The 24,190-nt window shown below is 35.3% G+C and overlaps 3 protein-coding genes and 1 long non-coding RNA gene across 5 annotated transcripts; 3 read left to right on the top strand and 1 right to left on the bottom strand.

The window, feature by feature from the left end:
- Positions 1-11,883: 11,883 nt before the first annotated feature.
- On the top strand, positions 11,884-14,703 carry LOC116125503 (bifunctional UDP-glucose 4-epimerase and UDP-xylose 4-epimerase 1). The gene is made up of 9 exons (XM_031411215.1): positions 11,884-12,262; positions 12,340-12,389; positions 12,516-12,651; positions 12,865-12,966; positions 13,061-13,288; positions 13,472-13,553; positions 13,745-13,827; positions 13,921-14,012; positions 14,412-14,703. The coding sequence occupies exons 1-9, from the start codon at positions 12,068-12,070 to the stop codon at positions 14,494-14,496; spliced, it is 1,053 nt and encodes a 350-aa protein (XP_031267075.1). The 5' UTR covers positions 11,884-12,067; the 3' UTR covers positions 14,497-14,703.
- A 268-nt stretch (positions 14,704-14,971) lies between these two features.
- Positions 14,972-16,223, top strand: LOC116125504 (CASP-like protein 4A4). 2 transcript variants are annotated; one of them, XM_031411217.1, is made up of 3 exons: positions 14,972-15,533; positions 15,635-15,770; positions 15,906-16,038. In XM_031411217.1, exons 1-3 carry the CDS (start codon positions 15,253-15,255, stop codon positions 15,996-15,998), a joined length of 510 nt encoding a protein of 169 aa, XP_031267077.1. In that variant the 5' UTR covers positions 14,972-15,252; the 3' UTR covers positions 15,999-16,038. The 2 variants fall into 2 exon arrangements, with proteins under 2 accessions (XP_031267077.1, XP_031267076.1); XM_031411216.1 differs by having other exon boundaries at positions 14,979-15,533; positions 15,881-16,223.
- A 4-nt stretch (positions 16,224-16,227) lies between these two features.
- Positions 16,228-18,946, bottom strand: LOC116125502 (DEAD-box ATP-dependent RNA helicase 47, mitochondrial). Its single transcript, XM_031411214.1, has 2 exons — positions 18,813-18,946; positions 16,228-18,268 (listed from the first exon to the last, which is right to left on the bottom strand). Exon 2 carries the CDS (start codon positions 18,161-18,163, stop codon positions 16,487-16,489), a length of 1,677 nt encoding a protein of 558 aa, XP_031267074.1. The 5' UTR covers positions 18,164-18,268; positions 18,813-18,946; the 3' UTR covers positions 16,228-16,486.
- Positions 18,947-22,749: 3,803 nt separating this feature from the next.
- On the top strand, positions 22,750-23,793 carry LOC116125506. The gene is made up of 3 exons (XR_004127351.1): positions 22,750-22,792; positions 23,509-23,621; positions 23,696-23,793. It is a non-coding gene; the product is annotated as an uncharacterized LOC116125506 (long non-coding RNA).
- The last annotated feature ends 397 nt before the right edge of the window (positions 23,794-24,190 follow it).

Here is a 24,190-nt window from a genome sequence, read left to right as displayed (position 1 = left end):
CCAGGTTGTTGAATTTCATGTTTGTTTTTATGTGTTTTTTTTTTAATATGTTCCTTCTTGCATTTGCTCGACTTGTTTACCTCCTTAATTGTGCTTTTAGGTTTGTTGTTTTGAACTAGCCTTGAAGTTTGTAATGTCTAAAATTGGGGAATTTTTGTGATATTTTTCTTTTGTCGATGTATGATAAGATATTGAGAATGTACATTGAAGCCTTATCATCAATTTTATCGAAATGATCAATTAGAATGTCAGAATTTTAAGGTGTTTGTTTTTCTAAGGTGGGTTGGTTCAAATTTTAAGGTATTGGGGGGGTGCATTCATGTCTACAATTCTTGAGTTTAAAGATTCAATGAAGTCGAAGAAAATGAGATGCTAAACATTAAATCAGATTTTTATTTATTGATGGCATAATATCACATAAACAATATGTTTATTAAACATTATATGTATTTTATATTCTTTTGAAGTTGAACTTGGTAAATTTTTTGTAGGAACAATGTCAATAAATAGAGACAATATTGACATTAGGGAGGATATGCCTAATATTGTTAGAGAGTCTATCTCAAATGTGCGTGCTCAACATAAGCAATCTGACATGTGGCAACACTTTGAGAAAATTTTCAATGAGAGAACCGGCATAGCAGACAGAACGAAGTGTTCATATTGTGGAAAGATATTGGTGTATAATTCGGTGAATGGAACTTCTTCTATGCGTAAGCATTTATCTAATTGTAAGAAATGTCCAAGCAATGTAGATAGAAGCCAAACACTTTTATCATCTTTCAAGACCATAAACGAAGAAGGAGAGGAGAGTAGTACGATTAACACATGGACATTCAATCAAGAGGTGTCTAGACAGTTGCTTGCTGAAATGATTATTATTATGGAAGAACCTTTTCGAATGGTGGAGCAGCCACCGTTTAGGAGATTTCTAAATTCATTGCAACCTTTGTGGTCAAATATTTCTCGCATCACATTGGCTAGGGATGTTGTGAAACGTTTTGATTATGAGAAGGTTTTATTGAAAAGTAAGTTGTACTCTCTAAAGTCTAGGATTGCTTTGACTACCGATATATGGACTTCGATTCAGAATATTAGCTACTTATGTCTCACTGGTCACTACATTGATGAGAATTGGGTTTTACATAAAAGAATTCTCAGTTTTGTGCCTATTAGTAGTCACAAGGGAAAGGAGATAGGCAAAGTGGTTGAGAAGTGCATTTTTTATTGGGGTATTGAAGATAAAGTGTCTACTATAACCGTGGATAATGCTAGTGCTAATGATGTGGCAATCGCTTACTTGAGGGGCAAATTAGCACTACTTCTGGATGGTGAGTTCTTCCATATGAGATGTACTGCTCATATTATGAATTTGATCGTGAAGGATGGTCTTAGTGAGACAAAGGATTGTATTAGCCGAATTCGTAATTCGGTTAAGTATGTGAGGAGTTCCCCTGCTAGAGCCGAAACGTTTCAGAGATGTGTGAAAGAAGAAAGGATTGCTTATAAAGGTGGTGTGTGTCTTGATGTTGCTACTAGATGGAATTCCACCTATTTGATGTTAGATGTTGCAGTAAAATTCAAGAAAGCTTTTCAGAGGTTGGAAGATGAGGATCCCAACTACATTGCGGATTTGTCACATGATACACCTTCTAACGAAGATTGGGAAAAAGCAAATGTATTTGCTAAATTCCTCAAAAAATTTTATGAAGCTACAAAAAAAATGTCAGGGTCGAACTATGTGACTTCTAACACTTACTTTCAAGAGACAATTGGTATTGTGCTTTGTTTGAATGACTGGGAGAAAGACACAAATCCAATACTTAACAACATGTCAAAGAAAATGAAAGAGAAGTTTGATAAGTATTATGGAAGTGTTGATAGATCGAACATGATGGTATTGATTGCAGCGGTTTTAGATCCTCGGTTTAAAATAAAATATGTGGAGTGGGGGTACAAAAAGATTTATGACAATGATTTGCAAAAGGTTGGGTTGATGTCTAGAAAGTTGAGAGATTTGTTACAGCGGTTGTATGATTTCTATGTGGGGGTTGTATCAGGTTTCCAAGAAAGCCAAACTTCTTGTTCTTCCCAAATTACCGGAATTGGCCAGCCTTCAGTTACTGGTGTGAGTTGTGATGAGATTGCGTACGACCGCTCCTTAGATGAGTATGAGGAGGAGATGGAGGTAGAGATTCATGATATGACCAAATCAGAGTTAGACATTTACCTCCAGGAGAAATGTCTACCCGTGAAGTCCAACTTGAACATACTAGATTGGTGGAAAGCAAATGCTGCAACGTATAAGGTTCTCTCGTATATGGCAAGAGATGTGTTTGCTATTCCGGTATCTACAGTTGCTTCTGAGTCAGCTTTCAGTACATCGGGTCGTGTACTTGATCACTTTCGGAGTTCTTTAAGTACACCCATTGTGGAAGCATTAGTTTGTGCACAAGATTGGTTGAGATATGCATATACCCCAACTACTTTTGAGGATTACTTGATGGATGCAGAAAGTTATAACTCAGGTAACAAAATAATATCAATCTTTTATATTCATATTTAGTTAATTTATTCCCAAATTATTTTGTTCAATATTTTGAACTTACTAATTAATTTTCTTGTACTTGTTTTGTAGAAATTAATGCACATGAGGCGAGCAATTCAGAGCATGGAGCATGAGATATTTTTAGTTTTTCATATTTGGATGTTGTTAATTGTTATGTTACTAATTTTATATGTTATGTAATTTCATCGTTTTAGTTTTGGAGTTTATAATTTTGAATTTGTGATTTTCAATGGATTATTGTAATATTTTAATTTTGAATTTGTGATTTTCAGTAGATTATTTTAATTTTGGAGTTTGAAATATGAAGTTTACAATTTTAATTTTGTTAATAAGTGCCAAGTGGGGGTATTTGTAAGTTTTTAAGAGTTTTTTTGCCATTTAAAAAACTTTGGGGGGGGATAATTAATTTTACAGGGTACCCAGAACTGGAACCGGAACCGTCGGTTCCGATTTCGGTTCCAAAATTCAAAGAACCAGAACCGTCGGTTCCGGTTCCGGTTCCAAAAGTCAAGGAACCATCGGTTCTGGTTCCGGTTCTGGTTCCTTCCAAAAGTGTAGGGTACCCGGAACCGAACACCCCTAACTAATAATAGACTCTGGCCAGAGATTTTGATTTTTGATATTTATCGACGTTCGTCCAGGGACTCGGATCTAGACAGAGTCAGTGATACTCCTGATTCTATATTTTCGAGTGAATGGATCCTATCTTGACCATTGTTCGTTTCCGCATATGAACAACGCATGACCAAATAGGCTTTATCATACGAAACATGACTAGTCTTATACTTATACACCGTATGAACCATACACATCCGTATCAGATCCGACTACAATGTCTTAGGTCAAAGGACTACATCGCGCACTGATATAACCAAACGATAAATCATTGACTATATGCTTGTCCAAGTGATTTGTCGTTATTCGGTCACGTTCGAAAAACAGTTCACCAACCGCTAATCCATACTAATGCCTCAGTGACATGACTATCATCGCCATCTGTATTTATATCAACTCATGATATCTTTCAGAAGCATCTAGTACGCCTACTATGCAATATAGTTGCCCAACTTTTATTGCTTCCATAGGGAACTTTTTGATAAATTCATTTACCAATTAAATGAATCATCTGGACAATTCATATACATACTTTATTTTAAATGCATGACTGAATAAAGGAAGCAACTTATATATATGTATTGAAGAACTCTTTCTTCTATTATTTATGATATATTGATACAAGACAAAATGCTCTGAAACTGACAACATGAAGGGTTTCTAGGGCATACATTAACATTCACTAACAAGCTTTAGTACCTTTAGAAGGAACTTGAGATGGCCCCTAAAGATCTGAATGGATGTAATCTAGAGTTCCCTTTGTCTTGTGTATGGCTATGTTAAAGCTCAATCTCTTATGTTTCCCAAATACACAATGCTCGCAAAACTCCAACTTCCCTATTTGTTGTCCACACAACAAACCTCTCTTACTTAATGTTGCCATCCCTTTTTCACTCATGTGACCAAGCCTTATATGTCATAGTTCAGTGTTATCTAAATCGGATGAAGAATTGATAACAGCTATTGAACCTATAGTTGTAGATCCCTGTAGAAAATACAAAGTGTCAAATCTCTCCACCTTTATCATGGACAAAGCACCCTTTGAAACTTTGAGCACTCCACCTTCACACCTAAACTTGCAGCCATTCTTCTTTGGAGACCCCAAAGAAATCAAATTCTTCTTCAAGTCTGGAATGTGTTTAACATCAGAAAGTGTTATGACCACCCCATCATGCATCTTGATCTGTATTATGCCTATACCAGCTACCTTAAATACATGATCATTACCAAGAAACACACTTCCATTGAATGGCTAATAGGTTACAAACTAATCTCTGTTAGGAGTTGGATATTGTGAGGCTCCTGTATCCATGACCCAACTTGTCTCAAATCATGTTTAGTGTCATTCACACATAGTAGTTCGCCATTATCATTATCTGCAATATTTGCTTCTTCTAACTTAGACTTATTTTCATCTGCTTTCTGCTTATTCTTCCATTTGAAACAGTCTGTCTTAATATGTCCCTTCTTCTTGCAATAATTACATGTCAAATTCCTAAGTCTAGACTTAGACCTAGACTTTCTTGAATTTGAATTTCTCTCCTTAGTTCTTCCTCTATCCACAAACAACCCAACACTCTTATTACTCCCTTCGTTAACTACCAAATTTTTATCAATCTTTTCTTTTGTTTCTAAATTTGACTTAACCTTTTCTAGGGACAGTTCATCTCTTCCATAAATCATAGTGTCTCTAAAATTTTTATATGAAGTAGGCAAAGAACATAACAGTAAAAGAGTTTGATCCTCATCCTTAATTTTCCCATCAATTTTACTTAAGTCTGTAGTTATTCATGAAAATTCAACTAGATGCGAATTTAAGGAACTACCTTCTAACATTCGCAATATGTAAAGACATTACTTTAACTATAGCCTGTTCGTGGGAGATTTTGTCTGGTACTTATTCTCTAAACTTTTCCATGCTTCTACTACTGTCTTCAATTCCAATATCTATCTGAGTACATCGGAAGTCACTGCTAGCTGGATTGATAAAAGGGCTTTCTCATCCATATCCTCCCATTCAGCATCTATCATAGTCTCAAACTTCTTTGCCTTCTCTCGCATTGCCTTTTTGGTACCTTCCTTTGTCAATACTGCCATCATTCTGACTTGCCATATTGCAAAGCTTGTTATACCATCAAACTTCTAAATTTCAGCCTTAGAGGATAATCCGGTCGTGCTGGATCTTGAAGTATATACCATTAAACCTGGCTCTAATACCAGTTTGTTATGAAATATACCCAAAAACTATGAAATTCAAATGAAACAAGTGAGAAATATAAAACAAGTGACACAAGGATTTACGTGGAAACCCAAATTGGGAAAAACCATAAGCAGAGGATGGAGAATAATCCACTATAATCAAAGTCTGATTACAAATCCGCTCTCTCTCTCTCTCTTTCTCAATAGATTTCTAGAAGAAAAAGAATAAAGAGGAATAGAATGATGTCTCACCAATGACATTAGAGAGTTTATATACTAAAACCCTAAGACCTTGAGAATACAAAAATGCCCTTACTAAACATTTAAATAGATAAGGACAATATAATTAGAATTTGTTAGAGAAGGTGCCCTAAAGCCAATCTATTATTATGAATTTGACTGTGTAATTAATGTTTATTCATCAATAAAAAGGCATATCCGTCTATATCGTGTAAATCATAGTTATATGTAATGATATATGCCATTGGGATGGTAGAACCGTGAAGAGGGTATCAAGTGTTTCAAATCTTGATAGTGAGAACCCTATGATCACATATGATGGTCATTTTAGAAATGTTCATAGCCCCATAGTATTCTGATCAAGGACACGGATAATACGGTAAGGCTATCATAACATTGAACAACCCTATCGAAAGGCAGTGACTGAACTCACTTGTCAAAGTTGTTTGCCGACAACCTGGTGCAAAGCATAGGTGCTTGCTGGAGGCAAGTTCGTTGGACAGACCTACCAGAGGATTCATATGGATGGTAACCCCAGTGTCTATGGAATAAATCCTCTAAGAAATGGTGGTGCATGTGATCCTTAGACTTGAGATCACCAAAGTGCCTTATGCACCGATTGGTGTAGTTTGACACTAGCCCAACGTAGTTCTATTCAGAGCTATAATACGATAGTGATTGGCTGCATCAAGGAGTGTATCAAGACCTTTGTGGATTGACAACTGATTCATCACTCCCAGGTACAGCAGAAGTTATCTTATGGCACAATTCAGTGAATGGCAATGACACTAAAGTTGTGGCCACAATGGGATTGAGTTGTTGCTCAATCCAATTTATTATTCCAGTATTGGTCCAGTAACGGAATATATAGATATCAAGGATAACTAAGGTTGACACTATTTCTATAACTCAATCTCGATGAGATAACAAATGATGAAAGGATTTGATTGCACGGTAACTATATCGTTGATAGGTAGCTGTTTCGCTGAATCTGAATCTATCGGGTGGCCATGATGCCTTGCTAGGGGCCAATCTTGGTCTGTGAGTAATGAGATGATTAATTGGTGTTAATCGCGATACTACTCACTACTGATATAATAAGGAGCTTACAGGTCACACACTTAGAAGATGATTTAAGAATCGTTGTGTGAAAGGGGTATTTTCGTCTTTTAGGATGAAAGGGTATTTTCGTCTTTTAGGATGAAAGGGTATTTTCGTAATCTCACAGTGCAATTAAATTTGCTGAGGTTGTTGCCTGTATTTAATTTTAATATTAAAATTAAAATTAGTGAGATTATATTTAAATATATGTGCACATATATTTAAATGGGTTATTATTAATAATTAAATGTTAATATATATGTGTGTGTGTGTGTGTGTGTGTGTGTGTGTGTTAATTAATTTTAATTATATTAATAATTAATTAAAATTAAAATACCATAAAGGGTGTGTTTGGTTGCAAGGATGGATTAACTTAAGAGTCCATGGCTACTCCTATTGGGATTAGGGTTAATTAAGTGACACTATATAAGTGAAACTTAATTAAAACATAAAATAACAATTCATTCATTGATTGAAAAGAAAAACTCTAGCCACCTTTTCTTCTCTCTCACGTTTTTCAAAGTGTATGTGAATCAAAGATTTTCTTTTGATTCACTTGATTCTTGAAGCCTTCCATTAGTTCTAGCAAAACAATAGTAGGTTCTAGGAATTATCTTCATGTGGACGACGTTCGTGCGATTCTCTTCTTGAATCGGCAAGCGAAATCAAAGTATTGAAGGAGCCTCTAAACATTAGTAATGTATTCCTGATCCTTGTATGGATTATTGGTTTTGATTTACATTGTACAGATTTTTATGTTTATTAACTTGTAAACAGTTTGATCTATACTCGAATCTTGGCGTAGAAAAAAGTGATTGATTTCCGTTTTATTTTAATTTTTTCTACTGCCTTCTCGAGATCAATCACTTACAGAATTTGTGTCATTCATCAACAAATTGAAACTTAGTTATTTTGAATTTTAGGTTGAATCAATTTCTAATTATTTTCAGTTATATTTAAACTTATCTTGACACTCATGTTCGTTGTACATGAGTTCGCATCATCGTGTTCACAACATGAGATTGTGACATCATGCTCAACTTAGAAGGTATCAATTCGTGATTGCAGCCTACGGTGCAATAGTGCCTAGGTAGAATGCACAAGTTTTCGAAGTCCAATTTTGAACTCCACCTCGCATACTTGACACGACGTGCATCCAAGAACCACGGTCGACACAACTTGACAAGCCAAGTTGTCCAAAACTCAAAAGCTCACCAAGCTGCTCGCTTCCATACTTCGCCCAACTTCGATTGGTTAAGAAAACTTCCAACATTTGAAATAACACAAGAGCTGTCGAACCAGGTTTTATGTTCCTCCTCACGACGATAACTTAATCCGTACTAAGTATGCATGTCAAGTCGAGGCACACAACCTTGATCGACTTGATGTACTTGTCTTATTTGAGTCCGCCCAAAGCAAGAACGAACAAGGGATTCCAAAATTCCTTCTCTGTAGTTCGGTACAAATGTCGAATGGTTGTACACAACAGCGGTGCAACGTTTCAAACAATAGTCCATCCAACCTATCGAGCTGCTAGCACTAACCCATTCAGTTCGCACTCATATTCGATTTGATCTACTCTCTAAGCTAAAGACTCCTTAACTTAGAGAGTGGGGGACAAATTGTATGTGCAAAAAATCGTATTGGACTCTTGACAGTCCAAAAACACTTGACTCCACTTCGGAGAACATCAACAGACGGCCCCGTGCCATGATCCAACTCCGATTGATCCAGTATTATGGCCTAGTGCCTCAACCTAACTCCAGTTGGTCCTACATTCCAATTTCACGACTTAGTGCCTCGACCCAACTTTGATTGGTCTTACATCAAAGCCCATCCTGTAGAAGATTCATTCTATGAGTTGGTTCATTCTATAAGTTGGTTTACTCTACAAGCTGGCCTACTTTATGAGCCAAGCCACTTTGCGATCTAGGCCACTCCACAAGTCAAGTCTCTCTACAACTTGAGCCCAATCATGAGTCAAACTTCTCAAAAGAGTTCGCACTCACTACTAAAGATCTCGTGTCCTACATGAATCCTAACTCTCCATAGATTTTGAATCTAATGAGAATCTAACACTCAAAAGACTCTGAATCTTATGCGAATTCTAACAATTCCAAGTCCCATACAAATTCTAACACCCTACGGACCCAGAATCCAACTAGGATTCAAATATCCTGGCAGTTCTAAGTTCTACACAAATATTCCCTCTTCGAGTACTCTTAGTTTCGTAAGAACTAGTACTCATATCTTCACAAGCATTGGAACTCTGAGTTCTACAAGGACTAGAACCACCCTGACAACCTATATAAACAAAGGACAGTCCTCTCAAAAAGACATTCAATCCACAATTCAGAATCCAGTATTCAATCGACACTCGATACACACATTATTCCCCCGCCTACTTTCTCTTTAGTCGTCGCCTATCACCGTAGAGTTGAGTTCTTACCACTCTACGATGATGGTCACGCCTTAACTCCGCAATCATGGTAAACCTTCATTTTTACCTTTTCCGCTCAATTTTCCATCACAACCTTGTTGACTTAAGCTTCGAAGTACCTACGACTGATACCACACCAGTGTCCCCAAGTGCTCAACGTTCACCTTTTGTGTCTCTCCGTAGGTTCAGAAGATTGTCAATGGCCTCTTCCTCTCAAGACCAATTCTGAAGGACTTCCAGTAGATTTTACCATCTACAGTAAGCAATGAATTTCTTATGATATTGGTTAAGATTAGATTTTATGAGGAACAATTGTAAAATTATCGAGATTATAAGATTAGAGGATTCAAAATAAATAAAAATAAAAATAAACAAGAAATTGGGTTTGAATTATATCAAACCATGTGATGTGGAAAAAAAGAAATATCAAACCACTATGGGGCCTTTTGGCATTTATATTCTTGTAAAATAGAAAAAGAAATAAATTCAAGAAATAAATAAATGGAATATATAATGAACCTAAGAAAAGTATAAAAGAATTACGAATACCTATTATAAGTATCCAATATATCCTCCATTCAAGTTACTTTAATGATAAAAATGTATATAAATAACACAGTGTATACATATTCTGACCTATGTATACATTAATTTTGTTAATTATTTCATTTATCACAACATCATGAGTTAAGATGATGTTGCTAAATTATCCATGAGTTTAGGAATTGGAACCGATCGGTTCAGGCTTCGGGTCTAAATCACAAGAATCAGCCAATTTTGGTTCTAGTTTTGATTACAATTCCATGAGATTGGGTCGAGTGCCCAGACCCGCCTACTCATACTAGATATATAAATTTTTTCATATAAATAATGAAATGAATACATATAAAAAGCCAATTTAATAAATATTTTATAAACATTGATGAAAACTGTGTCAATAAAAAAGTGGTGTCACATCAATTTGAATGCATTGATTTGTATATTTATTATACATATAACAGCTCTCATAGGAATATTGAAAGAAATTCAGGCTTTTTGTTTCTACAGTTTTATTTTCATTTTCTTCGGTTTAAAAACAACCAAAAACACGCTCCTATATAATTTTGTTGTATTTGCAATTGAGAATTACAAAGAAAAGAGGTGTTGGAGAGAGAGAGGTGGGCCCTTTCTTTACATAAAAAAAAAGTGTATATTATATTTACCATTTTATGTAATTTATTCTCTCTTTTAAAATAACAATTTTCATTTCAAATCAAAATTTTTATCACAACATAACAAATGGGAACCAACAATTCACATATTTAAGACAAGCTCTTCAACATGAACAAAATAAATTGTATTTCAAAATAGTTTTTCTATTGTGTATGTGATAAATTTTGGTTTTTTTTTTTTCACAACTTTTTTATATTTTTAATATTCTAAAAGAAAAATACAAAATTTATAAAAGAACACGCCATTGGGGGCAGCCTACAACAGCCTCTTACTACCGAAGAAGTCCACTAGAAAACTCAGAGCCACCGTTTCCAGACCCATAGAATGTGCAGTTGAGCTGAGCCCATATGCGGGCTGGGCTGTCTCCTGGTGAGGCCGTGGCCCAGACGGATGTGAAAGTTGAAGTGGACAGCTCAATGGTAAAGGTTTTGATAAAGATGATGGTTGTATTAATTGTTGATGGGTGGTGCACGATTAGGTGACGATGGTTCATGCAAGGAAATATATATTTTAGTAATTTTGATATCCTTATCCAATGTTGATTTTTGATAAGGACAGGGAATACTAATGTATGTAAATGTAATACATAACATATCTCCTTATCCTGGTTATAGAAACGCAAGACAGCATAATTTAGTAACTAAGTTTAGAGATCAACAATAAATAATAAACAAATTGCTTTTGCCAATACAAGTTGAGTTGGCAGAAGTGGATCATCGCCCAACTTGCCCTTTAGTTAAAATATAATATCCCAATATTTGGGTCTGAGCCTCTGTCACTCAAACATCTATCTTTTTTCATAAACACCAAAAATCTAACATATAAATGATATTGTGCAAAGAAATTATAATTTCATTTGAGTTTAATACATTAAAAAGGAAAAAGTAACAATTGGGTAACGTCAGTTGAAGAATGGAAGGCACTGAACATGTGATTTTAAAGGCAAATTAAAAAAAAAAAAAAAATCTGGATTACATCACCGTATAATATTTCTCAAATTATTCAAACTTTTAACAATTGAATTGATTCCACTCAGAATAAGTGTATTTATGGCAATCCAACGTTTATCCGGTAACGTGTTACATTATGAATTTTTCAACTCCAATAACAAAATTTCTTCTAAGATATCATAAATTAAATAAATCTAGAATTTATAATTATTTTTAACACCAAAAATTTAATGTTATTACTATAATCATAAGGAGATTTTTGTTATTTGATTAATATATAAGGGGGATTATTGTCATAAACCTAAAAACATATATAGAATATTATTTGTCTTGAATTTTCTGATTTGAGATCCAACAATTTGCATGATATGTACGTAATTTTCAATTATGATTGTTACATCAACATGCGTATCAAATCAAGAAACTACATGGATAAGATTAGTGGGACCTAACTTTCCCATTAGAAATCAAAAATTAAATGAGAAAAAATGAAAAAGAAAAAGCGCGCGAATAAACCGCAGCTGTTAAACAAGAGCAAGTTGAAGAGTTCTGGTCTGTTACAGAGCCAGTGACCCCTTTGGTTTGGGCTTTGTTCTTATCCACATAAAACAAGAACCGTCTCCTTGAATTTCTCAAACACGTCACTCTTGTTTTAGCTTTATAAAAGGACAATATATTTCCATGATTTTCTGATCTTCAACCACATCCATTTTCATTCCGTTTTTCTCTTCTTTGTTAGCAATGGCGTCTTCAGAACAACACATTCTTGTCACTGGTGGTGCTGGCTTCATTGGTACACACTGTTCGCTTCAGCTCCTTCAAGAGGGTTATAAGGTCTCCATGATTGATAATTTCCATAATTCTGTCATGGAAGCTGTTGATAGCGTTAAGGAATTGGCCGGTCCTAAGCTTGCTGAGAAACTTCAATTTCATAAGGTATCACATCCATCTCTTTCTAAATTTGATGGTTTATGTAACAATGGTTTGATTTTGATGGTTTTGTTTAATTGCAGGCCGATCTTAGGAAGATTGATGAATTGGAGAAGGTTTTTTCTCAGAATAAGTATGTTTAATTTAATGATTTTGAATTTGGTAGATTTTGTTTTGTGGGTTTGTTTGTGTTACTATATAGGTTGAATTCAGATTAAAACAGTTTATAATGTAGGTTTTGTATATAATAATTTAACAGATATGATGCTGTGATCCACTTTGGTGCACTTAAGGCTGTTGCGGAGAGTATGCAACATCCTTTCCGATACTTTGAGAATAATTTGATTGGCACTATTAACCTATATCAGGTTATGTCCAAGTATAACGTTAAGAAGGTTTGGTCTGTTTTCTCATCTCTTCTTATTGATTTTGTTATGTTTGTTGCAGTATTCTATTTTGCAATTGATTATATTATAGTTTCTCATCTTTCAATTACTTTACCAATATCAATTGCTTTCACCAATATAAATGTTACTGCATACTGATCAGAGATTGCTTTGCCCACAACCGACAATGACACTGATTCATTGTCTTTTTCCCCATAATAGATGGTGTTCTCATCATCTGCCACTGTTTATGGACAACCTGAAAAAATACCTTGTGTTGAGAACTACCCGTATATGCCTATGAATCCTTATGGAAGGAGCAAGGTATTCATTGCTGCATCCAGAAAGTTGTTTCCTTTTGTTGCTTTACAGTAGTGTAGTTCGTTTCAACTTAAAATTGTTGTTTTAATGTTAATAGGTTTACTGTGAAGAAATGGGCAAAGATATTCAGAAGGCAGATCCAGAATGGAGAATTATTTCACTGAGGTACTTCAATCCTGTTGGTGCTCATAAGAGCAGTAAGCTTGGTGAAGATCCCAAGGGTATCCCAAACAATCTCATGCCCTACTTACACCAAGTAGCTGTTGGCAGATTGCCTGAGCTTAATGTTTATGGTCATGATTATCCAACAAAGGACGGTAGTGCGGTATGATAAGTTTATATGTATGTTTCTTGATGAAAAACCTTAGATTACTGTTGGTAGTTGTCCTGCTTGGTCGGGGGAATACTTATAAGTTATAAGAGATGCGCCAGTATACCCGCAACCATGTACACAGTCATTAAAATCATATATTTGCTGTTTAATTAACTGTCTATTGTTATTGAACAGGTCCGAGACTACATTCATGTTATGGACTTAGCTGATGGTCATATTGCTGCTCTTAAGAAGCTCTTTACAGCACAAGATATAGGTGATCATATATTATTTATACTTTAACATGTCAACGAATTTGGAGTCACCTGTTAACTCTGACTGGTGTGCACCTTTCTTTTTCCAAGAGTAGATTAGGCAAATTTCGGAGCTCACCATGTTTCATTTTTTTATGTCATCCTAGAAATCTTGTATAGCATTTAAGTTTTTCAATTATGTCTCTTGCAATAGGTTTTACTGCTTATAATTTGGGAACTGGGCAAGGTACATCTGTGCTCGAAATGGTAGCCGCATTTGAAAAGGCTTCTGGCAAGGTCATTTCTTCTCTGCATTTTTTTCTCAGTCATCCTCTATATATGTATAGTTGTTTGCTTACATGTTAGCCTTTTGTTATAACATTTTTGCAGAAAATCCCTGTCAAATTATCTCCAAGAAGACCTGGGGATGCAACAGCTGTTTATGCTGCTACCGACAAAGCTCAGAAGGAACTTGGCTGGAAGTATGTTGTTTATATATCCCCACTAATAGTTTAGTTCATTACATATATAATATTTAAAATTATTGGGGATACTGCTGTAAGATGTGGATTTCCATGTTACCTTTATTATTTGTATTGTTTAAAAGTATATATTTTTAGCTCACGGACACTTTGAATCACAAATGATATTAACAACCTAGAAATGATTCGTTACATAATTAGCAGTTAATTAACAAATCAAAACAAAGGGTTATTGACAAGAGGTTTTAGTTTACACCAAATGTTGAGAATGCGAGCATAGGTGTTATGTTGGTTCTTCCTTTCGGAACTATTTTTCATGCTATATATATGATAGCCATCTGTTTCTTAATGTGGTCTAGCCTTGTTGATTTTTACCTTTACGTTTTATCCCTATTTCAGGCCAAAATATGGTATCGAGGAGATGTGCAGGGACCAATGGAACTGGGCAAAGAACAACCCAATGGGGTACCAGAAAAAGGCTTGAATGATTTGCTCATCTGTGAAAAATACAAGTTATAATAATCCCTCAGCAAACATAGAGGTCCAAGATATCTATAGAGCAATACTCACGCAAATTTTGACTTCATTGACTAGTGTTTTTCTTTCTTTTACGCTTTTGTATTTAGGGGTAATGGACTATAGACTCAGTTGCCTTTATTATGAATAAAAACACATACTGTATTCACTTCGAGATGAATTATTTTTTATGTTTAAGCAGTGCATCCCAGAAGGTATTTGAAAGTCTGCTTTGTTGCTCAGTACTGCACTTAAATTAAAAACAGAAGTAGAACTTGTAAATGTCAATGCACAAGCAAGTGGCGTCATTTATATTTTGTCAGGTCACCTAACTCTATACATGTTGCTGCTATTTTATGACTTTTATTATTTCGAATACTATTAAAAATATTGACTAAGAAAGAATTGAAATGTATATTTCCCTTTTCATCAACTTCCACTGTTTAAAATTCAGCAGTCAACTGGATGCAAATTTTATCTTTATCTGATCAAGAAACAACTTATGAAGGCACTACTCATCACTGATTTCTCATACTGACATGGCATCGGTTGATTACTCAATGGAAATATACATTAATATTATTACTCCTTCCTTGAAATTCCTTAGACATTACCAAATCCCCCACAACCAGGGTTAAAAATAAATCAAAGTTTAGTTGCTTTAAAGGGGGCCCAAATTTCATTTGGAGCAGGTTGGAAGAATCTTCAGTTGAAGAAACGGAAAATGAAAGAAGACAGTGATGTTTTGGCGATTGCTTGTAGACCAATGGCCAATGTTTCACCTGTAACTGCAAGTTCTGTAGCTCAACAACCGTTTCCAACTCCATCGCCGTTTTCTTTCTCAGTCGCCTCTACTGGGTGGAGCTCTAGACCTTCCATTCATTATACGAATCTTGGTCTTCGGTTCTCGGTGCTATTGTTCTCCTTTGTCTCTGCAATTTCTCTGGCTACTCCATCAAAGAAGAAAAACCAACCTTCTAGCTTCACTGCATATCCGGAGTTAATGTAAGCCTAGCTAGGGGAAAGAATATATATGGTTAATTTCTCTTAAAAGATCATAAGTATTACTATCTTTATTACTATCTTTTGTGATTGGCTTCATGTAGGTACTGCTTCACTGTACACATTTTGGCTTTCCTCTACACGTCTTTCCAGCTCTTTAAAGGTATTTGTGACATTGCCCACAGAGGGTTTCTGATATCAGACATGATCTCTGACTATATGAGCTTCATCCTGGATCAGGTGAGTGCACTGTGTTTCTTTTATATTGGGTTCGCTTTATTTATTTTAATACCTATGCTAGAAAATTGTTACGCTCTTCGGAAGGCTAATTCAATCCTATGATACGATAGTTGGTGGGTTACCTTCTCATTTCAGCTTCCTCAGTGGCAATACCAGTCATTCTACAGATTGAAAAAGCCACGCCACTATGGACGGCAGCCATCATCTCCAACACCATGTCCTTCGTAACTTTTCTCGTTATTGGAATTTGTACCCTTTTATCAGGCTACAAGCTTTGCAAGAGAATCATCTGGTGATTCTTCATTTTGCTTGTATATAGCATAAAAATTGTAAGCTCTCCCTGACGGCAACAAGACAGAAGACAATAATCGTTTGTACATAAGACTGCATACTTTTCCATAAGGTTTTTCTTTTTTTCCCAAATTTATGAATTTCAACTAGACGCTTCCAACCCTAAACGAGTAGAATTCGATCTAAAAATCTCGTATAAACTTACAAGTGATATTATCAATTGGTACCCACGACAAGTGTGCATTGCCTGTGTCGATATATTTGAAATCTGTCAGATAATGGTACATCGAGCTTCACAGAACACTTTTGATATTACAATCACTTGTAGATAAACCCCTAGAATATACCTCTAAACTATCTCGAGGGAGACATATAAAACCAAGGAAACTGTCCTGGCCATGCTATGAAGAAAAAACAAGTATCACCTAAGCTGCTTTTGCAGTTTTTTCTTCTTCGGAGACAGTGAGCTTGCCTTCAGTGAACTCACAAGCTGGAATAGGAACCTTGAGCTGCTTTTGCAGTTTCTTCACAACAAATATTTCTGGCTCCTCGCATATGGTTACCACAGTACCCCTCCTGCCTAGCCGACCTGTGCGACCAGCTCGATGTGCATAGTGAATTGGGTCTGTAGGTAAGTCTAAATTAACCACAAGATCACACTCAGCAACATCCAAACCCCTAGCAGAAAGTTCATTTGTCACCAGAACTCTCACCTCCCCATTCTTAAATTTTTTCAAAGTTCTTGATCTAGCAAGCTTACCAAGATCCCCATGCAGATCAGCCGCTTTTATCCCACGAGCTTCTAGCTTGAACACAGCATCTTTTAGCTGCTTACTATAGTTCATGAAGGCTATCACAGACTTAGCATCAAGTGCATGAACACACCTTCTCAATGTATCAACCTTGTGTTGCAACTTTGTTACACAATAGTAGTGTTTCAGTGCAGGAGGTAGGCTCAGCTCGGCTGCCTGAGCCGGCACATTTGAGTTTGAGCTTGAACCAGGTTTAGGCCCCGAAAAATTTACAGGTGCAGACATAGAGAAGGATTCCAGTGGCATAACTTTTTTGGCTTGAACAAGAAGTGAGTCATGTCCCCAACTCTTAGCTGCCCTAATCACAGAAAATGGCACTGTTGCTGACACCATAATAGTTCGACGTTCAGCCCAACTCTCAAGAGGGGTTTTCTGTCCATGTGTGTTTGCACTCGATCTCTTCCCTACGTGTTCTAATATCCGGTGCATGGACTCCCGGAAATTAAATGAAAGGAGCTCATCAATTTCATCCAAAACCAAGAAACGACAGCCATGAGTGCGAAGTTTCCCAGCTGCACTAATCTCGGCAATACGGCCAGGGGTCCCAACTACAATTGCCGGCTTATTTTTCTTGAGAGCCTCTTCCTGCCTTGATCTGTTTGCACCCCCTACAAGTTGCTGAACCACTTTCTTATCAGAAGGTCCCAGCAGCTTCTCAATCTCCCTCACAATTTGCATGCCCAGTTCCCTAGAGGGAGCCACAATTACTGCTTCAATCTCTGTTTTCCTCCCAAATTCACCATCACCATTGGAAGATTTACCTTTCAATGGGCCTGCTTCAGACAGTATTGGAAGGAGATACGCCAATGTCTTTCCTGAACCCGTGTAGGACTGAATGACAACATCATGTTTCTTAAGAATTGTAGGGATCGCTGTAGATTGAACATCAGTTGGAACCATGAAGCCTTCCCTCTCTAACCTCTCTAACAACAAAGGCGGGAGCCCAAGCTCAGAAAATGACTTTGTGGCAAAAGGAGCTGCCTCTATCTCAAGTGATTTGTTTGCTCCAACAGCTTCGATCCCATTACTTCTAACTGCCTTCACTTTACTTTTGGGGACTTCAAAAGAACTTTGTTTCTCAATTTTGTTATTTTTACTTTTGTCTCTTGTTTCAAAGTCACTCTTGAATCCAAGGCTTGCAAGAGTAAGAGGTTTATGAGCATGATGAACCTGACTCAGGAAACGTACACTACTGTGGGACCAAGCCATCCTAGAAACACGTGACAATTTTTGCAAGGGTAAAGAGTCCCCAACAAGGAGAAGCAACCGCGTTGACACTACCGCTGGCATCTTCGGTAGATTTTCTGACACCAATAACTATAGAACCCTTTAACAGTAAAACTGGAATTAATGGCAGCTGAAAGCTATTGAAACACACACATTTTTTTCTTCAAGCTGCAATTACAATTTTCAAACTCATTAAAAACAAGTAAAAGATTCAGGTTAAAGCGATAGAAACAATATAGGTATCTTCTAGCTTCTAAATTTGCAAAAATATAAATGCCCAGCAAGCCACAGTCCAAGAGAATAACAAAGAACTAACGAAAAAGAAATAAAGAAATAAAGAAGTACCCATTCATTCCCAAAACATAGTTAAAGACCACAACTTTGACCACAAATTCCGCAATTGTATACCTTAACAGTCTTGATAATGTTAATACGTAAATAAACTTATTCAATCACTTCCTTGACATAAAAGTTAGAAAATAATTTAACTTTTTTTTTTTTTGTAGGAATCATAGGTGCCTTTCTTTTTTCAAGTCCCTTCAAATTTTATCAAGGGATAACGCATTACAAGTTGGTTGAGGCCTTTTATCAAACAGTTGGATGGCATGAGCATCAACATACAGATATAACACTGGCGTAAAAACTACTCAAGTAACGAAAATAACACTACCATATGAACAAATTCCCGCTTTTATAAGAGAGAGAAACGAACCAAATTTGTGTTTTTGCTTGTGTTCTCTTGTGAAGAAGAAGCTCAAGTCTGGGCTGTAGGGTGGATATTTCAGTAGTAAGTTGAGAGCTTCGTTTGCATTTTTAAACCAAAGAGACAGATTGTATACCAACGACGTCGTTGAAGCTCAAGTAGGAGCTGTTGGATGGGTTTTTCAAGTGCGTTTAGTTTAATATTCTTATCCATATTTTTAATCCTATTTTTAAAATATTTTTTTATTTAATTATTTAAAAAATATTAATATATTTTTTTAATTATTTTAGACTCTTTAAGTTTATTAATTTCATAAATATCCTCAAAAAAAATTTTAAAATTAACAAAAACACCACCACTTATCCATAGTTGCTAGATTTCGGTAACCATCATCGGTGGTAGTCAGAATCTATCACAACGGCCTACAAACGACCAGAATTAACTAATAATTCACCGATCTGGCCATCAACAACAGCCAAAAAAATGGCCATCATTGATCGACAACGACAGCCAAATCTAGAGTTTTGTAGCCATTGACGGCCAAATCTAGCTGTAGATCTGGTCTTTTCTGGTCAGATCCGTGATGAATCTAACTGGAAAAAGCTATATCGACGCCCTATTCGTCAGATCCGACTAGTCTGCGTCGTAACGTAATTTTCTGGCCAGATTCTGACGATGGTGGCCAGAATCTGGCACTGTGGGTGGGTGGTGGTATTTTTATCATTTTACAAAATTTTTATATATTGGGGTGTTTAGTTAAATTAGCAAACATATAGGGTTTTTTATTAAATTGTAAATTTTAGCTCGTAATACTTGTCATATTCAACTACCCAATATTATTCCTAAAGTCCTATCCAAAATAACCAAACAAACGACCAGTGATTCGGGCCACGTTCTGACCAGTGATTCGGGAGCATCGTCAGATTGTTTGGGGGGGTGGGGGGAACACCTGCCCAGCCCGGATATATATTACGTCCAGGCCACGTTCTGGGACATTAGGCCCGGACTTTAGCAAGAAAGTCCAGGCCCAGCCCGGGCTCGGAAATTTATTTGAAATTTTGTGAAATTACAGATAACCCAATTTAAAATACATAAAGCCCCCTAAAAAATTACAAACAGTCTTCTAAAAAGTTTTCCCTAACAATAATTCGACAACCTTCAATGAAAGTTACATAATAACCGTTAATAAATTAATCCAACACCCACCTATCAAGTCAACCAAACCCAGGCTGGCGGGACGTAAGTGTGTAAAACCCGAGCCAATCTGGGCAAGTTCCAGGTCTTTTATTACTGTTTTACATCCCTAATACTGATGAGTGATGCATATTAACGACGTCATTTCGTGATTACTATACACTCACATATGGTTTTCAAGGACTTTGAGTTTCTTAAGAATAATTCATCCTTTACTATAAACTAATTATAACCACATCGATATAGTTAACCAAAATAAAAAATAAAAAAGTTTGTTATTTGAGGGTATAAAATACACTATAAATAGACTCCACATAGACTATATAAGATCGTATTTAGTCAAATAATTTAATGCATAGAAAGAAAAAAAAAAAAAACATCTATTAGATGTCATTTTGTCTAGTAAAACTAGGGGCGGAAAAAAAAAAAAAAAACCAAAGCGAATCAAACTGAAAAATTGAACCGAAACTGAACAAAAAATTAGGTTTTTTGGGGGATTCGGTTCGAAATAATGGGTAAACCGAATATTCGGTTCGGTTTTGGTTTTTAGAAAAAAATAAACCGGTTAACCAGAACCAGATTGCTAAACCGGTTTTTAAAAAATATTTTTTTTTCTTTTATTAAATACCTCTCTCTTTCTCGGTTTCTCCATCGTTTTATTTTGTTAAATAACACTCTCTCTCTTTCTCGATTTCTCTACCTTTTTCTTTTATTAAATGCCTCTCTCTCTCTTTCTCGATTTCTTTCTCTCTCTCTCTTTCTCGATTTCTTTATCTTTCTCTTTTATTAAATACCTCTCTCTTTCTTTCTCCATTTTTCATCTTTCTCTTTTATTAAATTCCTATCTCTCTCTCTCACTCTCTCTACAAATACAGATTGCAATTCAAATGACATCCACTTCTCTATCTTTTCATTCTCTGCAACTTCAGTTCCATACTCCACGTAAAACATCATCATCAAAACCATAAGCCATATGTACAAGCACCACAAACCATGGTTTCACCATCTCAACCTCCAATCTGAAAAATCCCAAGAAACTATGGTATCCCTTTTATTGGTCCGATCAAAGACCGTCTTGAGTGGGTGAGTGGCATTCTGAGCTATAGTAAATTGGGCCAAAGTGAAAGGTTTTATTGAATTGGGTCGACTGGTCCAAGCCATTTTAAAAAACCGATTAACTGAACTGAATTTTTACTTTGGTTACAAACCGGTTTAAGTGAAAAACCGGTCCGGTTTCGGTTCGATTTTTCACCTAAACCGGAATCCAGTTCGGTTCAAATATAGGATAAACCGGTTCGGTTAACCGGTTTTTTCCACCCCTAGGTAAAACAATATAAAATCATTTACAAGAATAATTTTGTCATTACAAAAGCATATAAGTGGTTAGATTGGGAATTTGCTATAACCACACCCTTACAATTTTAAGCTATTTAAGAATATTCTTCAAATGGATAACTGTTTGTGTTTGGAATTTTTTTTTTTTTTTCTTTCTAAAAAAGAAAAAGAAATTTGTTTTCTATTTACAAAGAGCTTTATAATATAATTTTCTTTTAGTAAAGGATAATTTTTATGACTTTTAGAATTATGTCAAGATCATAATTTTATTTTGTTTAAATATTTGGTCTCATTTAAATATAGCTTAGACAAGTTAGAGGGATGTGATTTTTCGACTTAAATTTTTTACATAAATTTTCAATCGTAGATTCATTACAATCCAACGGTGTATGAATTGCGTAGGTGAAAAACATAATAATTACTTCCAAATTCTTTCTCACATCCATTAGATTGTAAAATATAAACGACTAAAAAAATTGTGGCTTAGTTTAAGTAAAAAAAAAATAAATTAAAAAAAAAAAAAACAAAAATAAAATAAAAAAAATTAAAAAATTAAAAAAATTTTAATTAAAATAAAAAAAAAATTATTTTAACTCTTATCCTCTCTAGTATTAAATAGATTCATGACTAATAATATTACAATTCCAATCTGAATTATTATAACCTTATTCTTTAAATTTTAAAAATAATTATTTAATTCGTAATACTACGCTGATAAACGAATCTCATAAATTTTCTCTCATAAATCGACGTTGCACCTAGTTGGCATTAACACGTTAACTGACAACTTTAACTAAACATGAACGGTCATTCTTTAGGGACGAACGATCGTTTCTTGATAAGGAACGGTATTTCCTTAATAAAGAACGGTCTTTCCTTGTGAAGAAATTGTCGTTTCTTCATACATAATGATTGTTACTTCCAGAAACGAGAATAGCCATTCCTTAGAGAGGAACGGTTATTCCATTGAACAGTCGTTTCTTGAATCTAATCAAAATATTTTGTGCCTTAAGTATGGTGGTGGCGTAGTATTATCAACTCAATTAACACGCTAGGATTTGTGAGATTATTTGTTATCCTATCTTTATTCGATATGAAATGTCATCTCAAACTGAAGCCACCTTTATTCGGATCCTTTTTCTTACAAAATAATATTATCTTTAACCGAAAATTGTAACAGGTGTTGTCGCGGAAGAGTAACGGAGCAACGTGCATGGCAGATTCGAAGCTTCCAGCTTCTTTAAATCCGCTTTACGCAGTCGTTTCTCTAGTGCTTCCTTGCAACAAAAACAGAAAAGGATAGTTTGTGAATAAGTTTGGGACCCCTCAATACGAATAAACAAATATAGATGCTAAAGCAAGCTGCCTACACTACAAATTTTTTTCCTTCATTTCTTTTAATAATCCAATTTCATTCCCAACCCATTTCGAAGTTCTCTCTGCCTCTGTTACTGTCAAAGGTATGATCTCTACCTATGTCTAAAAATTCAAGAACATCCATATATTATTGATACCAGTTTTGAATGGTGTTCATGGTGTCAGTAGCTTAAATGAAATTAAAGAGCTGAGGGGACGATGAATGGTGATTCTTTTTGGTTCTTTGCGTTTTGTTATTTATATACAGTCTATAGATACATGTTTATTCGTGACTAGTTGAGATTGTTGATTTAAACTATTTGATTTTTTTATTATTAAATTAGTGAAAATGGTTTTTGTGTGTTTATTATCAACTCCAACGATTCACAGACTCAGAAGTTTGAAATATAGATTTCGCGTTCGCCGCTTGTCTGCTGGGATTCCATTTTTTGTCCACTGTGTTTTGTCATATATTGTTAATGATCAATTGATGATGTATTAGATTTACAAGTATTACTGCTTAATAATATATTTTCTCAAGTTACTGAGCCTCTTCATTCTTTGTCAGCCAATTGGCATGTTCTTGTTATATATCCTCTGTACAAAATAATGAAGTAAGCTACTCTACCCATTTTACTTCATCTGTTTATCATTTCATATATTTAATTACTGAAGAACTTTCCTTCGATGGTTGATTGTTGTTCAAAGATAAACATATGAATATGTCAAATACTTGTTCTAAATTGATAATAGATTAGGTTTAGATAGAAAAATATTCCTTATATCATTTATTATGTTGTGTACAATTATTTGGGTATAGGGGACGAGTACGGTGGGATGAAGCGAATCTCAATGAAATCAACACAAATAAACCTATAAGGAAAAAAATAGACGAACCTAAGACACCATATCACCCAATTCTTGGAGAAGATGGTAAGGAATAAGCTCTAGCTAAAACCCCTTTTACTTTTGAAATGATTTGATGCTATTATTTATAATTTTGATAGGTTGTTCTTCCCCTGAATCGGATTCCTCTGACTCAATTAGTTATGCTGCAAATGCTGAAGCTGTAAGGATTGCACTGAATAAAGTAGCTTTAACTCAAAACCGTTCTGCGCAATTTGGGGACGCCATGGACAAAGAAGAAGGTTCTAAAACTTACCTTAGTTGCAAACATTAATTTTCTGCATAAAATATTTCTTTTTAATGACTTGTTTTCAGGCTCAGTAAAACAACCGCGTGCTATTAAGTTTGAAGAGCAGAGAAGAGCTCATTATGACGAGTTCAAAAAAATGAAAGAACTGAAGCAAAAAGGGTCCTTTCTGGATTATGAAGATTTAGATGATTACTCTAATCATGAAGGAATATGCAATGCATCCCCGTCTCAATCTCAACCCAGTGACCTTAAAGAAATTTATATTCATAGTGGTGATGAAATTCTCAAAACACTAAACATTGAGGGACATTTTAATTCTATGTAATTAAGAGGACCTCATGTAATT

The sequence above is a fragment of the Pistacia vera genome, unplaced genomic scaffold (genome assembly GCF_008641045.1).
Source record: "Pistacia vera cultivar Batoury unplaced genomic scaffold, PisVer_v2 Contig167, whole genome shotgun sequence".
Lineage (NCBI taxonomy): Eukaryota > Viridiplantae > Streptophyta > Magnoliopsida > Sapindales > Anacardiaceae > Pistacia > Pistacia vera.
Note: the sequence above shows the minus strand (reverse complement) of the source record. Positions and strands in the feature narration are given on the sequence as shown.

Excerpts from the sequence above, each read along its gene's own strand:
- LOC116125504 (XM_031411216.1), top strand. The coding sequence starts at position 15,253 with ATGAAAGAAGACAGTGATGTTTTGGCGATTGCTTGTAGACCAATGGCC. Across the intron at positions 15,534-15,634 it reads ACTGCATATCCGGAGTTAAT|GTACTGCTTCACTGTACACA; the intron begins GTAAGCCTAGCT and ends GGCTTCATGTAG. Across the intron at positions 15,771-15,880 it reads TGAGCTTCATCCTGGATCAG|TTGGTGGGTTACCTTCTCAT; the intron begins GTGAGTGCACTG and ends ATGATACGATAG.
- LOC116125502 (XM_031411214.1), bottom strand. The coding sequence starts at position 18,163 with ATGCCAGCGGTAGTGTCAACGCGGTTGCTTCTCCTTGTTGGGGACTCT.
- LOC116125503 (XM_031411215.1), top strand. The coding sequence starts at position 12,068 with ATGGCGTCTTCAGAACAACACATTCTTGTCACTGGTGGTGCTGGCTTC. Across the intron at positions 12,967-13,060 it reads ATCCTTATGGAAGGAGCAAG|GTTTACTGTGAAGAAATGGG; the intron begins GTATTCATTGCT and ends TAATGTTAATAG. Across the intron at positions 13,828-13,920 it reads TTGAAAAGGCTTCTGGCAAG|AAAATCCCTGTCAAATTATC; the intron begins GTCATTTCTTCT and ends ACATTTTTGCAG.